At 39.7% G+C, this 12,345-nt stretch overlaps 1 protein-coding gene across 2 annotated transcripts; it reads right to left on the bottom strand.

Moving 5' to 3' along the window:
• Window positions 1-240: 240 nt before the first annotated feature.
• On the bottom strand, window positions 241-11,398 carry PDCD5 (programmed cell death 5). 2 transcript variants are annotated; one of them, XR_012657243.1, is made up of 7 exons: window positions 11,255-11,398; window positions 10,798-10,838; window positions 10,194-10,255; window positions 8,530-8,621; window positions 5,326-5,397; window positions 4,594-4,739; window positions 241-3,816 (listed from the first exon to the last, which is right to left on the bottom strand). XR_012657243.1 is itself a non-coding variant. In XM_032788536.2 (6 exons), the coding sequence occupies exons 1-6, from the start codon at window positions 11,318-11,320 to the stop codon at window positions 3,769-3,771; spliced, it is 381 nt and encodes a 126-aa protein (XP_032644427.1). In that variant the 5' UTR covers window positions 11,321-11,398; the 3' UTR covers window positions 241-3,768. The 2 variants fall into 2 exon arrangements, 1 of the variants encoding a protein (XP_032644427.1); XM_032788536.2 differs by lacking the exon at window positions 4,594-4,739.
• Between the last annotated feature and the right edge of the window lie 947 nt (window positions 11,399-12,345).

The following is a 12,345-nucleotide window of genomic DNA, read 5'->3' as shown; positions in this document are numbered from 1 at the left end:
GTACATAGGGTTGTTTCATGGACAAATTTATTTTCTATAAAGTGCCTGGAGATGTTTAGCTGGAAGGTGCAAGGTATTATTTGTAAATTTAAGATTAAAATATGGGTAAACTTATTTAAAGAGAAAGCTTGAGCACATTTTTATAATTGATTTGTGGAGATTAACTTCAGTTTTTAATTACAGCATTCTCTTAAAAGATTGCCTGTCTACCTGCTTCAGTAAAAAATGAAGTTGGATGAGTCAGTTAATTAGATGCTTTTAATAGTTACAATAGTATATTACCATCAAGTATAAAAAGAGATATGGAAGTAAGAATTCAATGCAATATATTCAAAACAGTCCAAGTGTACTTTATTAGGTATTTATTATAAACCTATTATGCAGACCAGCCTTAGTAACAAGATTTGTCATGCTGTTTATTCAGTAACCTCTCCTTTGGAAAATATACTTCTAATCCTGCTCTTTTACTCCTTTTGGGGAAAAACTAGAGGTAAATGTAAGTGGATCTGAAATTAACTAGTTAAAGCTTTTTAAATGTTGCTAGTAGCAAACTAGATGTAACTAACAAATTTAAATACAGTACAATACTTACTGCAAAATATTTCATACTTCAAATGTATTTCTATGCAATTAATAAAACAGCTCCCGTAAGTGTTTGTAATAAGTTTCAGCATTGATAGGTTTTTTTGTTTTTGGCCTGAGTCTGAGCTATTTCCCAATCACTGTCTAACTTTTCATTTGGAGGACACTACTTGCATCTTCAGCCTTGTCTGTTGGGATACTATTGCGATTGCCTCCTTGAAAGCTTCTCAAAAGCCCTCCCCTGTAGAAGTGAACTTATCTCAGATACTTCCAGTAATAAGTAGGCCTGAGCATGGGTAACATGGCTGGATGGTTCAAAACTGCTACATCACTTCAGTTATCAAAACAGGGAGACACAAAAATGATGTGCACATTGAACAAAGTGTTTGTTTGACTAGAACTGCCCAACCACTGATTGGTTGGGGTGAAGTTTTTTAAAAAACCAAGACAACACTTAGGTTAAATTCAAGGTCATCCATCCATCCTTTATAGTGCAATACATACAGCAAATCACACTGAGCAAACCAAGACTCCCCCGCCCACAGCTCTCCCCCAAATACCTCTTCAAAACAATGGATTTGCAGTATATAGTCTGCATGTGGTCAAGTTCTTCTTGCTCTGAAACAGCATGTGTGAATTCTAAAGTCAGACTGTTCTACTTCAGGGAGAAGCCCCCCACCTCAGCAGTTCCTTCTTTGCTGTTACTATGATCATACATGGCACAGAGAAGGGGCAGTCCTTCAAGGAAGCAGGTTCCAAGACATTTAAGGCACTTTTTTTTTTTTTTATATAAAACCTACCTATTTTTTTCAGCTGAAATGTACAGGTCTGCACTATAACTACTGATAAGTCTCAAACATCTAGTGAAACATATATCCCACTCCATTTATAAGCACTATGAGAAACATGACTGCTTCAGTCTCAAAGCTTTGCTGTTATGAAGCAAACTTAAGTTGTGAGCAAAAAGCAGAGCCTGCTCACAGAATCTGGCAAGAACAGGACTTATATTGCAGAAACAGATATTCCTAAGCAGTGCTATGCACAAGAACACACACACAGAGACATTCCAGAAGGATGGTACCAGAAGACCCCATACCAAGTATGGTACAAACACCTCCCTGAAAAGATAATGAGAGTATACTGACCCCTCGTAAAGATAAGGTCAGGATGACAATATGATGGATATGATCAAATCATCCATGTAATGGATGGTAACAACCCATGTCATGGAGCAGTAACGAATCACATCAAAGGGGCAATATGTAACTTGTTTGTATTGATGTATAAAATGAAGTCTGAGGGAGTGTCTTTGGCTGGCCTAGGGGATAATGGAAAGTCCTGCCATTAATTGAGCTAGTCCATTGCAACGGTGTACCTGTACACTAGGACCATGCTTCAGTGACAATAAACCTGACAGTTCTTTCGCTACAAACAGGTCTGTGGTTATTGGGCAGTGCAATCAAGGTCTGCTGGACCAACTGTCTGTGCAGAGCTGGGACAGCACACAAAACACACATGCAGCCGAACATCTCACCACACTAAGCAGTTTCACTCTTCTGATACGTAAGAAAATGGCCTAAACTAAATTTAAGTAAATTCAGTAGCATCTTAAACCCATCTAATGGAAGATCCTCCTTTAGTAATAATGAGATGGTTAATGTTGAGAAAGATGGAGTAGACTTAAAGAGCATTTTAGACAGTTTACCAGTATACCCTACAACTGCAGACTAAAGCCCTGATATCACGAGATTCAAATTGTACTGGGTTTTCATATCTGACTTATTTACGATGAAAAAGTAGACATTACTGCAAAAGCCAGTTCGCTCTCTGAAAGGAGTCAAATAGTTTTTTTAAACAAATAGGCTTTTCTGTTAATTTCTCACTGCACTAAAATTAAATGGTTGGGTTTTTAGTAATATGAAGAGTTGCACAGAGGTATCACCTTTGTAGAAGCTAATCGCTATAGCCTACAATTGAGTGCCATTTTAAATAAGGAAGTTGGTAATGTAAACTGCAAGTTAAAAATACAAAATTGATTACTGCAGCTAGTGTTTGTCAAAGTTTTTACAATATTCACACAGATGGAAAAGTCACTACTGCTCCTACTTTTTTTAAACAAAATTTTAATCAATTCCAAACCGCTACAGTTGGAATAATGTACACTGTTGCTCTTAAATGAAAGCAGAAAACAGCTCTTCTCTGGTAGTGAAGTCTCTCCCCTTTTCACTTCCATCTTATCACACAAGATGTAATAGTATTTGTACCACAAATTTTCAAACTGTATTTTCAAATAAGATGACAACACAGGGTCAGTTTTACTTTATGCATGCAAGTCACATGGAATTTAGAGCAGGTGCCTTTCCTTTTCTGACAAAAGGAAACTCCAACCATTTAATAAATAGGAGAATAAAGAACATGTGTTACCAACTATCTGAATAGAGTTGTATTACATTAATTATCCAATTAAGTTTCAACCACAACTGTATATCCACTCTACTCAACTTTAATCTCATTCTGCAGAGACAGACACCTCATTAGTGAGAGACAACTTAACAGTTTCCAGAAGAAACTGGATCACTCAAACTATATGCTATATACGATTTCATCCAGGAGACTACATGGTAAGATGTCCGCTCAAGGAACCACCTCTCTTCTCACCGATTTGTTCATCAGCCGTTCTGTTCTGCAGACTCCAACAAAAGGTTCCACCAGCCATAATTTGAGAACCAGTGAGGTATTGGATAACCCCTCAACTAAAGGATATCTTGTTTCTATATCAACTGTTGTGACAGAGTTGTCATTCTTTCAGCCCCTACAGGCTTTGGCTGTTTGAACCTAAGACACTTTTATTGCCTTCTCAAGACCTCTCTTATGGTAGCAACAACTTACGCAGTGGCAGGTGCTGATAGCATAGCTTACATGCTGAGTAGGACAAAGGAAAGTTCATGCTAAGAATAGGGTGGGAAAATCCATACCACACAGGCCTCTTTAATACTACAAAAAGTTAAGCTATAAAACCCTTCTCAAATTTTGTTTTACAGAACATGAGTTCATTAATTTATTCACCTTTATCAAAAAAATGCAGAAAGCAAATACATTTAAATGTTTTGTCAGAACTTTCAATTTGCCCATACAGTATGTTTTCTTTGCCTTTTTCCAGGTAGTTAAGCAATCTCACAGTAGCATTTAATCATCATCCTCTTCATCAGAATCCAGTACTTTTCTTCTGTTGAACTAGAAACAAACAAATTCAGTTTACAGCAACTCCTTCCAGCTTCAAAGATTCAAGACTCAAGTTAATCACTAAGGGCAAAGTTCTCCATGCTCATCCAAGTTAGTAGTCCACATGGGTTGTGTGTGGATGGAATCTAGAATCCTTCCCCTCCCCAGCATGGCAACATGGAGAAAAGGCAGTGGGCAACCAGTCTATGGTAACTTATAGAATTGTAGCTGCTACAGCCTGTTGCTTCCTGTAAAAATATTTGACCAGTGGACCTATGTGGTTTGCAGGCCCTACAACTCCGGCCCACAAACCTTCCCCCGAAACTCAGCTCCAACGTACAAGGCTAGAGTCCCCAATACAGTATTTCTAAAGCCTGAATTCCCTATCCTATAGAATTATGGTTCTGTTGAGTTTTGGCCTTGCTACACATTTAGAAGAGGGAATTTTTGTCTAAGTGTTTAAATAGCCTGTCACAACATTCCAGAACCTCTTATTATTCCAGAAGTAATGCAGATTCACAGTGAGCATCACCAAGGGCAGACACAGTAGGAAAAATAGCTAGCACTAAAATATTGTCCAACTTCTGTGATCAAAAGCTACTTCCATATTTGAGTACTTGGTTACTTTAGTACTATTCAGGGTAAATTAGTTACTTTAGTACTATTGGTTACTTTAGTACTATTCAGATAAAATTCTATGATATAAATCAAAATTAGACTTAATTTAATATTCTAAAAAACTTAGTAAAATTAAATTTGAAATTAACCTACATTAAGGGCTAAACTTACCTATTAATCATTAGAAAAATAATTCAAGTAGTATATGTTTGCTGCCAAATATTTAAAGAAAGTCAATCATCTGTACTGGTCACTGGCTAAGCACATGGAACCAAAGTTAGAAATCTGGAATCAGCTTTTAAAAGCAGTAGTCTCTTCTGAAGGTGCAGAGAGAATATTTTCTTTCAGTTTATTCCACTAACTCAATTCAATGACTAGCTAATACAAAGTTGAAAAACCAACCAGGAGATGAAAGTGGAGGAATGATATTTTTTATTCATAGATTGGAAAAGGAAAACTGAGGTATGAGAAGATCTGCCAGTTCTAAAATCTTGAAGGCTCGCTGGCCAGTTATAAACTACAGATACTTCCTTTGTTTAAAGAATCACTTTTAAATGCAAAACATGTTTTAATAAAAACTTGTGTATTCTGTGCATTCAAGGTAGTTTTATTTAAAAAAAAATCTGATTGAATTCCACTTTTCATCTAAATGCAACCTGACAAGTCATGAGTAAAAAATGATCTAGTAAATAAACGCATGGACTATTTTCTAACTAAAATGTAAAATTAAGAATCTAAATGTATATTTAAGCAGTTATATAGCTTAAAACATACAAATAGTGTATCCTCCTGAAATAGCATTAAATATGTGCAGCAACTATTGTTGACCCTACCCTTTTATTTTTCTGCATTGTCTGAAAACAAGTTTGAACCAAGTTGACACTGCCTTTGGAAAAAATTTACCTTCACTGTTGTTTTCTTTTCTGTTTGCTGGCTCACTTTTTCAAGTATTTCTATCAATCCTTGTTCTGATACCTAGAAAGACAGAATAAACGCCACACACTTTATTTGGAGAAGCGGCTTAGACTCAGATAACTGAATCTAGTACAGATCTCTTGCTTCCCTTTCCCCATTTGTGTGCTTGCAAAGGTGTTCAATTGACTCTTGAGACTGTAACATACTGTTTAGTGGCTCACACGCCAAAGAGACTGATTACCAATTAGGGTGGTCAATTAATCTCAGTTTAATCATGATTAAAAAAATCATGAGTTATTTTTGAGTTAATCGCTGTTTTAGTCATGCTGCAAAACAATAGAATACAACTGAAATGTATTGAATATTTGTGGATGTTTTTCTACATTTTCAAATATCGATTTCAATTACAACAAAGAATACAAAGTGTACAGTGTTCCCTTTATTATTTTTATTACAAATATTTGCACTGTAAGTGATAGTATTTTTTACTTCACCTAATTCAAGTACTGTAGTGCAATCTCAATCATGAAAGTGCAATTTATAAATGTAGATTCTTTGTTACCTAACTGCACTCAAAAACATAACGTAAAACTTTAGAGCCTACAAGTCCACTCAGTCCTACTTCTTGTTCAGCCAATCGCTACGGCAAACAGTCTGTTTACATTTACAGGAGATAATGCTGCCCACTTCTTAATCACAATGTCACCTGAAAGTGAGAACAGGCATTCAAATGGCACTGTTGGAGCTGGCACTGCAAGACATTTACATGCCAGATGCACTAAAGATTCATATGCCTCTTCATGCTTCAGCTGGTGATGCTTGTTAAAAAAAATACATTAATTAAAATTAGTGACTGAACTACTTGAGGGAGAATTGTATGTCTCCTGCTCTGTTTTACCCGCTTTCTGTCATATATTTCATGTTATAGGAATCTCAGATGATGACCCAGCATATGTTTGTTTTAAGAACACTTTCACTGCAAATCTGACAAAATGCAAAGAAGGTACCAATGTGAAATTTCTAAAGATAACTACAGCACTCAACCCAAGGTTTAAAAATCTGAAGTGCCTTTCGAAGTCTGAGAGGGATAAAGTGTAAAGCGTGCTTTCAGAAATCTTAAAAGAGCAATGTACAGATGCGGAAACTACAGAACCCAAGCCACCTTCTGCTAGTGGCATCTGACTCATGATGAAAATGAACATGTGTCGGTCCGCACTGGTTTGGATAGTTACCGAGTAGAACCCATCATTAGCATGGATACACATCCTCTGGAACGGTAGTTGAAGCATGAAGGGACATATAAATCTTTAGCACATCTGGCAGGTAAATATCTTGCAATTCTGGCTACAACAATGCCTAGCAAATGCCTGTTCTCACTTTCAGGTGACTTTGTAAACAAGAAGTGGGCTGCATTATCTTCTGAAAATGTAAACAAAACTTGTCTGTCTGAGCGATTGGCTGAACAAGTAGGAGGATGGAGTGGACTTGTAGGCGCTAAAATTTTACATTTATTTTTAAATGCAGTTTATTTGTACAGAATTCTACATTTGTAAATTCAACTTTCATGATAAAGAGATTGCACTGCCGTACTTGTATTAGGTGAATTGAAAATTATTTCTTTTATTTTTTACAATGCAAATATTTGTAATAAAAAAAGTGAGCATGTTGTAACTGAAATCAATATTTGAAAATGTAGAAAACATCAAAAAATATTTAAATAGATGTTTATTCTATTGTTTAACAGTATGGTTAATTATGCGATTAATCACGATTTTAAGTTGTGCGATTAATTTTTTAAACCATGCGACAGTCGTATTACCAGTGTGAGATATTACTGCCACTAGAAAATATTCCTGTGGAAAGTTACAATATGGCTGATAGAAAATTGCAGCATTTCCATACCAATGACAGCTATTTTTAAGAACTACTTATCCACAGTAACTTGTTCTCAGATCTTATTGCCCCAAAAAGCCCTGCTGCAGGAGTCATGGGCCTGGACAGTTATAGATGAAGTGCAATTCTCTCAAGCTCTGTGTTTCATTTACAAGGCGTGTAAAAGTCCTGTGTCCTCTAGTAGTCCTAGTTCCCCATCTACCTCCAGAAGCCTTAATTAAAGCCTCCCTCAGCACACTGCCCTCCTTAAAAAAAAATAAAAATAAAAATCAGCATTTGGTCTTGCTGCACTATTGAAAGAACAGCAATTTGTGAACTGAACTCTAACCCTAAGCCTTTCACTCCGAGGTACTGGTTCAAATCGAAATTAGATCGGTTGTGACTAATTTGTTACCACTTTAGATAGATGGTCTTTGGTATATGAATAAGTTGGTAGTCACACTCACAGCTGATTGACACTACAGGTTGACATAAGGCTACACTACAGCCTTCCTCCCACCAGTGTAAGTGCCCTACTACACCAACATAACTCCACCTCCATGAGAGGCATAAGGCTTATGTCGGTGTAGTTAGGGTAACAGTATTTGCATAATACACTGTAGATTCACAAGGCTACCATCCAACTCAACAAGTGAACCCTGATGGTGAGACACTAGAATGTCCGCTAGTTCGTAACAACTAGTTACATGATCTTATTCACTTAGACTTGCAGCCAATAGCTCTTAACCTCCAGGGTGTATAAACTTCCCTTCTCTAGGATGCTCATGGTACCTTGGGAAGCCACCTAGGTAGCAAAACTGATTAAGATGAAAACACAATACAGTTTTATCACATTTGAGGTGAAGCTTAAGGTAGCCCCTGTCTTTGTGGAAGCTGGTATAATGTGGGTTAGCTGTCAGTACCTGCAACTCTGGAACTCCCCAGCTGAGCCAATGGCCTCTGTGGAGGCAATGTCAAAAAGGAGAACAAATGCTTTCAGTTACAAGACTGACAGTCTTCCTGGGCATTAAACTGCACTTCTCCACTCCAGAACAATACTTCAGTTTAAGACAGCTAAACCATAAATATTTAAAAATAAGTATGGACACAGTGTTTACATACAAATGTACATAGATACATACACACACAGCTTAAGGATTTGAGAATCATTCATATACATGCTGTAGCTCACACTTTAGCATGTAATACAAAATTTTATACACTTCAGTGTTAAAGTTCTCAGTTTGTTTCATTGAGTACACTTGGTTTGAAAGTGACCAGCCAAAAAAGAACTAGAGTAACGTAAGAAATTTAACTTACCTTCCCACCTAACTGTCCAAATCTTGCCATCTGTATAAGGTAATTCTCTACAGCTTTTGCCTTTTCTGGCTTCACAAGTGCTAAATTGCTTACTGCAACAAAAATAGGTACTGTTCATTTTTGTACTTTACCTCCATCTACTATACAAAGAAGTGAATCAGATACTGTACAATTTATCTACTATACAACAGAAGTTGTACTGTACAATTTAGTCCTAAATTCATGCTAGGATATGAAAGAACCATGAATTGAAGGGAATGGTTTTAATTTATACAAAACACTACAAATATGGTCCTCCTAAAGATTTGCTAGGGGTTCAAATCTCTTATTACCTACAAGAAGACAACCCTACATACTTACCGGTATTCCACCCTGCTACTAAACTTAATGCTGCAGATCACTAGTAGCAAAGCCAAATTCCTCTACTAAGCACCACCTCCATTTTTAATATATACAAATTAAAATCTCAAAATCAGGTTATGGGAAATTGGCAATGGACGAAAATGCCTTTCACTCCTAGGTACTGGTTCAAATCGAAATTAGATCAGTTGTGACCAATTTGTTACCACTTTAGATAGATCGTCTTTGGTATACGAATAAGTTGGTAGTCACACTCATAGCTGATAGACACTACAGCCTTCCTCCCACCGGTGTAAGTGCCCTACTACACCAACATAACTCCACCTCCATGAGAGGCATTAGGCTTACGTTGGTGTAGTTAGGGCAACAGTATTTGTGTAGACACTGCATCCCTCATGTTGGCTGTCTTGTCAATTTCATGGCAAGAAAGTCAGGTAGCTAGAGCCCAGCTGCCCGCCCAGCTCCCAGATGGAAGCCAGGGTGAGAAGCCCAAGTGGTGCCTGCTGGGAGCTGGGCAGCCTTGTCACCAGTGGAGAAGGGGGAGAGGGTAGCCTAGCAGGAGCCTGTGGAGGAGCCAGGCTCCTGGCAGGGAACTGCCAGCAAAGCTGAGATACTGGGCTCTCAGCTCCCCCCACTCCTTCTCTTAGGTCAGTGGAAGCACTCCTGGTGAGGACATACACCACCAACTCAAAGAAGGTAGTGTGGACATGCACCACCACAGTAATTACTGCAGTGGCTGTAAGTCAACCTAACATAGGTTGACTTAGGTTTGTATAATAGACAAATCCTCAATTTCCTAATGAGAAAACATCCATATAACAAAAGCTCATCATGATAACTCTCATTCTTGCATGCAGTCTTGGCAGAGACCCTGATTTATTCTCTCATTCCTAGAGCTGAGCCCCTCTAAATAAGGGTTAAGATACACTGATGGGATGGCATAGGGAAGATGGCATTTCTGCTTACTATGCTGTTCACATGTTCTCCCCATAAAAAACAGAGAAATTCAGTCTAAGCAGGCTATCAATTGGCACCTTTCACAAGCACCAAGTTTACTAATTCCTGCTCCTACTAGAATAAACTACCACATCTAAGGATTTGCTTTTCAGCATGTGTATCCATAAGTTTTTTTTTTAAATATTAGTGATTTGAAAATCCACAGCATTAGTCTTATTTTTCCATCATCAGAGATAAATGTTTTCTTTTGTTTAATCTCCTATGCATTCTATTTAAGGCCTTGATTTAGGGAGACATACAGTACAAATGAGAGTTTTTATTTAATGGCAAAATACATTGATGCTTACATCTGGCACGAGCTGCTTGGTCCAGAACTTGAGCTAAAATGCTATTTCTCATCTCTGACTCCCTGTAATGAAAATTCAGTTACACAATATAACTAACGTTTCAAGCATCAGACATAGCATCCTGCAAGATGACCACGTTTGCTGAATATTCTGTATTATCAAAATAAAAACCAAATTATTTTTTAAGGACTAGAAATCATTTCATTCAAGTAGGTACAGATGTTAACAGATTAACATACAAAATGAAGAAAATGTAATGTTTATCTGAGGTGTAAGAAAATGTTTTTACAGATTGTAAACAAACAACTCACAACACCCTACAAAATCAAACTAAAGATCTGATCCAGATCCCATTAACAGGTGCAGGTTCTAAATAATTTAGGGCCCAATTCCAAGCATCTCAGGAAAATTCCCAAATTTTGCTTAAGCGAAAAATAAAACCCTTTGACTTATTAGCAGTTGATTTACTGGCTGTTCTATAACAAAATAAACCAGTTTAGTGTTTCAAGGAACTGCAATTTATGTTTAAAAACATAAACTGATAGAAATTCAAAACCACTTGACTATGAACATATTACCTAAAATCAACAGCTCACATTCATACCTCTGTTTGGCTTCTTGTTGCGCTGGATCACCAGAAGGGTCCTGAAAGACAAGAATTACAGAAAACACTTTAGCAATTCCCATAGAAAACACTCTGTGCAGGATGTCAGATCTTAGGATTTCACTGGAATTTAAAATAAGCTAGCTAAAGCAGCATTACCTGCCTGACCATGGTTAAGAGAGGCCAGGTGGGCCAGGGACTCTCTTTACTGGACTAACTTCTGTTGGTGAGAGATACAAGTCTTTTGAGCTAAACAAAGCTTTTTCTCAGACCTAAGGAAACAGTAGAGGCTGTCGGGTCCCCAGGGAGGGGGGCTGAGCAGGCAGCGGTGGGGGCTGTCGGGTCCCCGGGGGGGGGGGCTGAATGGGGCTGTCAGGTCCAGAGGGGGGGGAATGAGGAGGAAGCTGAGGGGCACTAGTCCAGGGTGGGATGTTCACGAGCGGTGCCAGCCCCTTACCCCATGCTTAGCCTGCAGTTCAGTCAGACGCTGCTTGCGGAACGCCTCCAGCTCCTCGTCCGCCATGGCTCGGGGTAGCGACGGGGGTAGGACAACGCGAGATAACCGGCGGGGCCGCTCACTACACAGAGCGCATGCGCCCCGGTCCCAGACCCCGCCAATCCATTGCCGAGAGCCCTGCCAGGCTGTCAGCCGGGAGCCGGTGGGATGAGGAAATGGGGCGGGGAATGGGCGCCGAGAGGAGGCGCTGGCAGGACCTGGCCGAGCGAGATCTTAGGGTGTGAGCGGGTGAGACCAGCGTCCTACATCCCGCACCTCGGGCTGCTGGCCGGGGACTCCGGCTCACGTCTCGGACCGTTGTCACGGCTATGGGCGCTGCAGGGCCCAGGTGCGCGTTACCAGGACTCTCCTTTAGCCTTCTCCCCAAGCCTCGGCAGCCCAGCACGGCTCTGCCCCTCTCCGAGCGGCTTCCTAGCCCTACCCCCGCTCTCCCTGCCAGCCACGCTGGCTGGCCTCGGCAAAGGGCAGGTCTCTGTGCCGGTTGGAGACCCCTCTGCACGGCCTGATCTTCCCCGGGCCCGACGAGCTGGTTGTGTTGATAGATTGTACCAAGGGCCTGGTGCATAGTGGCTGCGCCGTACCGGCGGAGCTGGCCCCCTCAGTGCAGGTTGCACTGGCTGGCTGCTTGCATCCGTTTTTCTGACCGCTATACAGCCAGTATGTGATTTGCTATATCCAGCGACTTTGGTATGTCTACACTAGAGAAATTGTTGTCTGTAGTGTTCCTGAGCTGACTGAAATGTACCTTGCACCCGCTTGCAGAAGGGCACTGGTGGGGTCATAGGGAGAGCCTAAGTGGATAAAGTTACCTGTATAATTTATAGGAGAAAGCCTCAAAGTCACAATTAGTCTCCATCCTTAGAACTGCCAGCTGTGAGAGCTAGTAGCTCACTCAGCTGATTAACTTACTTATTTTGATGTCACTCCTGTCCCCACCAGCCCACAGCCCCTTCAGTATTGCCCCCCGTTAGAGTTCCATACCACTTCAGAAATGCTCTCCCTGAGCCTCACTTCCACAACTGTGGATCACT

The sequence above is a fragment of the Chelonoidis abingdonii genome, chromosome 19, assembly GCF_003597395.2.
Source record: "Chelonoidis abingdonii isolate Lonesome George chromosome 19, CheloAbing_2.0, whole genome shotgun sequence".
In the NCBI taxonomy this organism is placed as follows: Eukaryota; Metazoa; Chordata; order Testudines; family Testudinidae; genus Chelonoidis; species Chelonoidis abingdonii.
Note: the sequence above shows the minus strand (reverse complement) of the source record. Positions and strands in the feature narration are given on the sequence as shown.

Excerpts from the sequence above, each read along its gene's own strand:
- PDCD5 (XM_032788536.2), bottom strand. The coding sequence starts at position 11,320 with ATGGCGGACGAGGAGCTGGAGGCGTTCCGCAAGCAGCGTCTGACTGAA. Across the intron at positions 8,622-10,193 it reads CCAAGCAGCTCGTGCCAGAT|TAAGCAATTTAGCACTTGTG; the intron begins GTAAGCATCAAT and ends TTTTTGTTGCAG. Across the intron at positions 5,398-8,529 it reads TTGGACAGTTAGGTGGGAAG|GTATCAGAACAAGGATTGAT; the intron begins GTAAGTTAAATT and ends CTGTCTTTCTAG.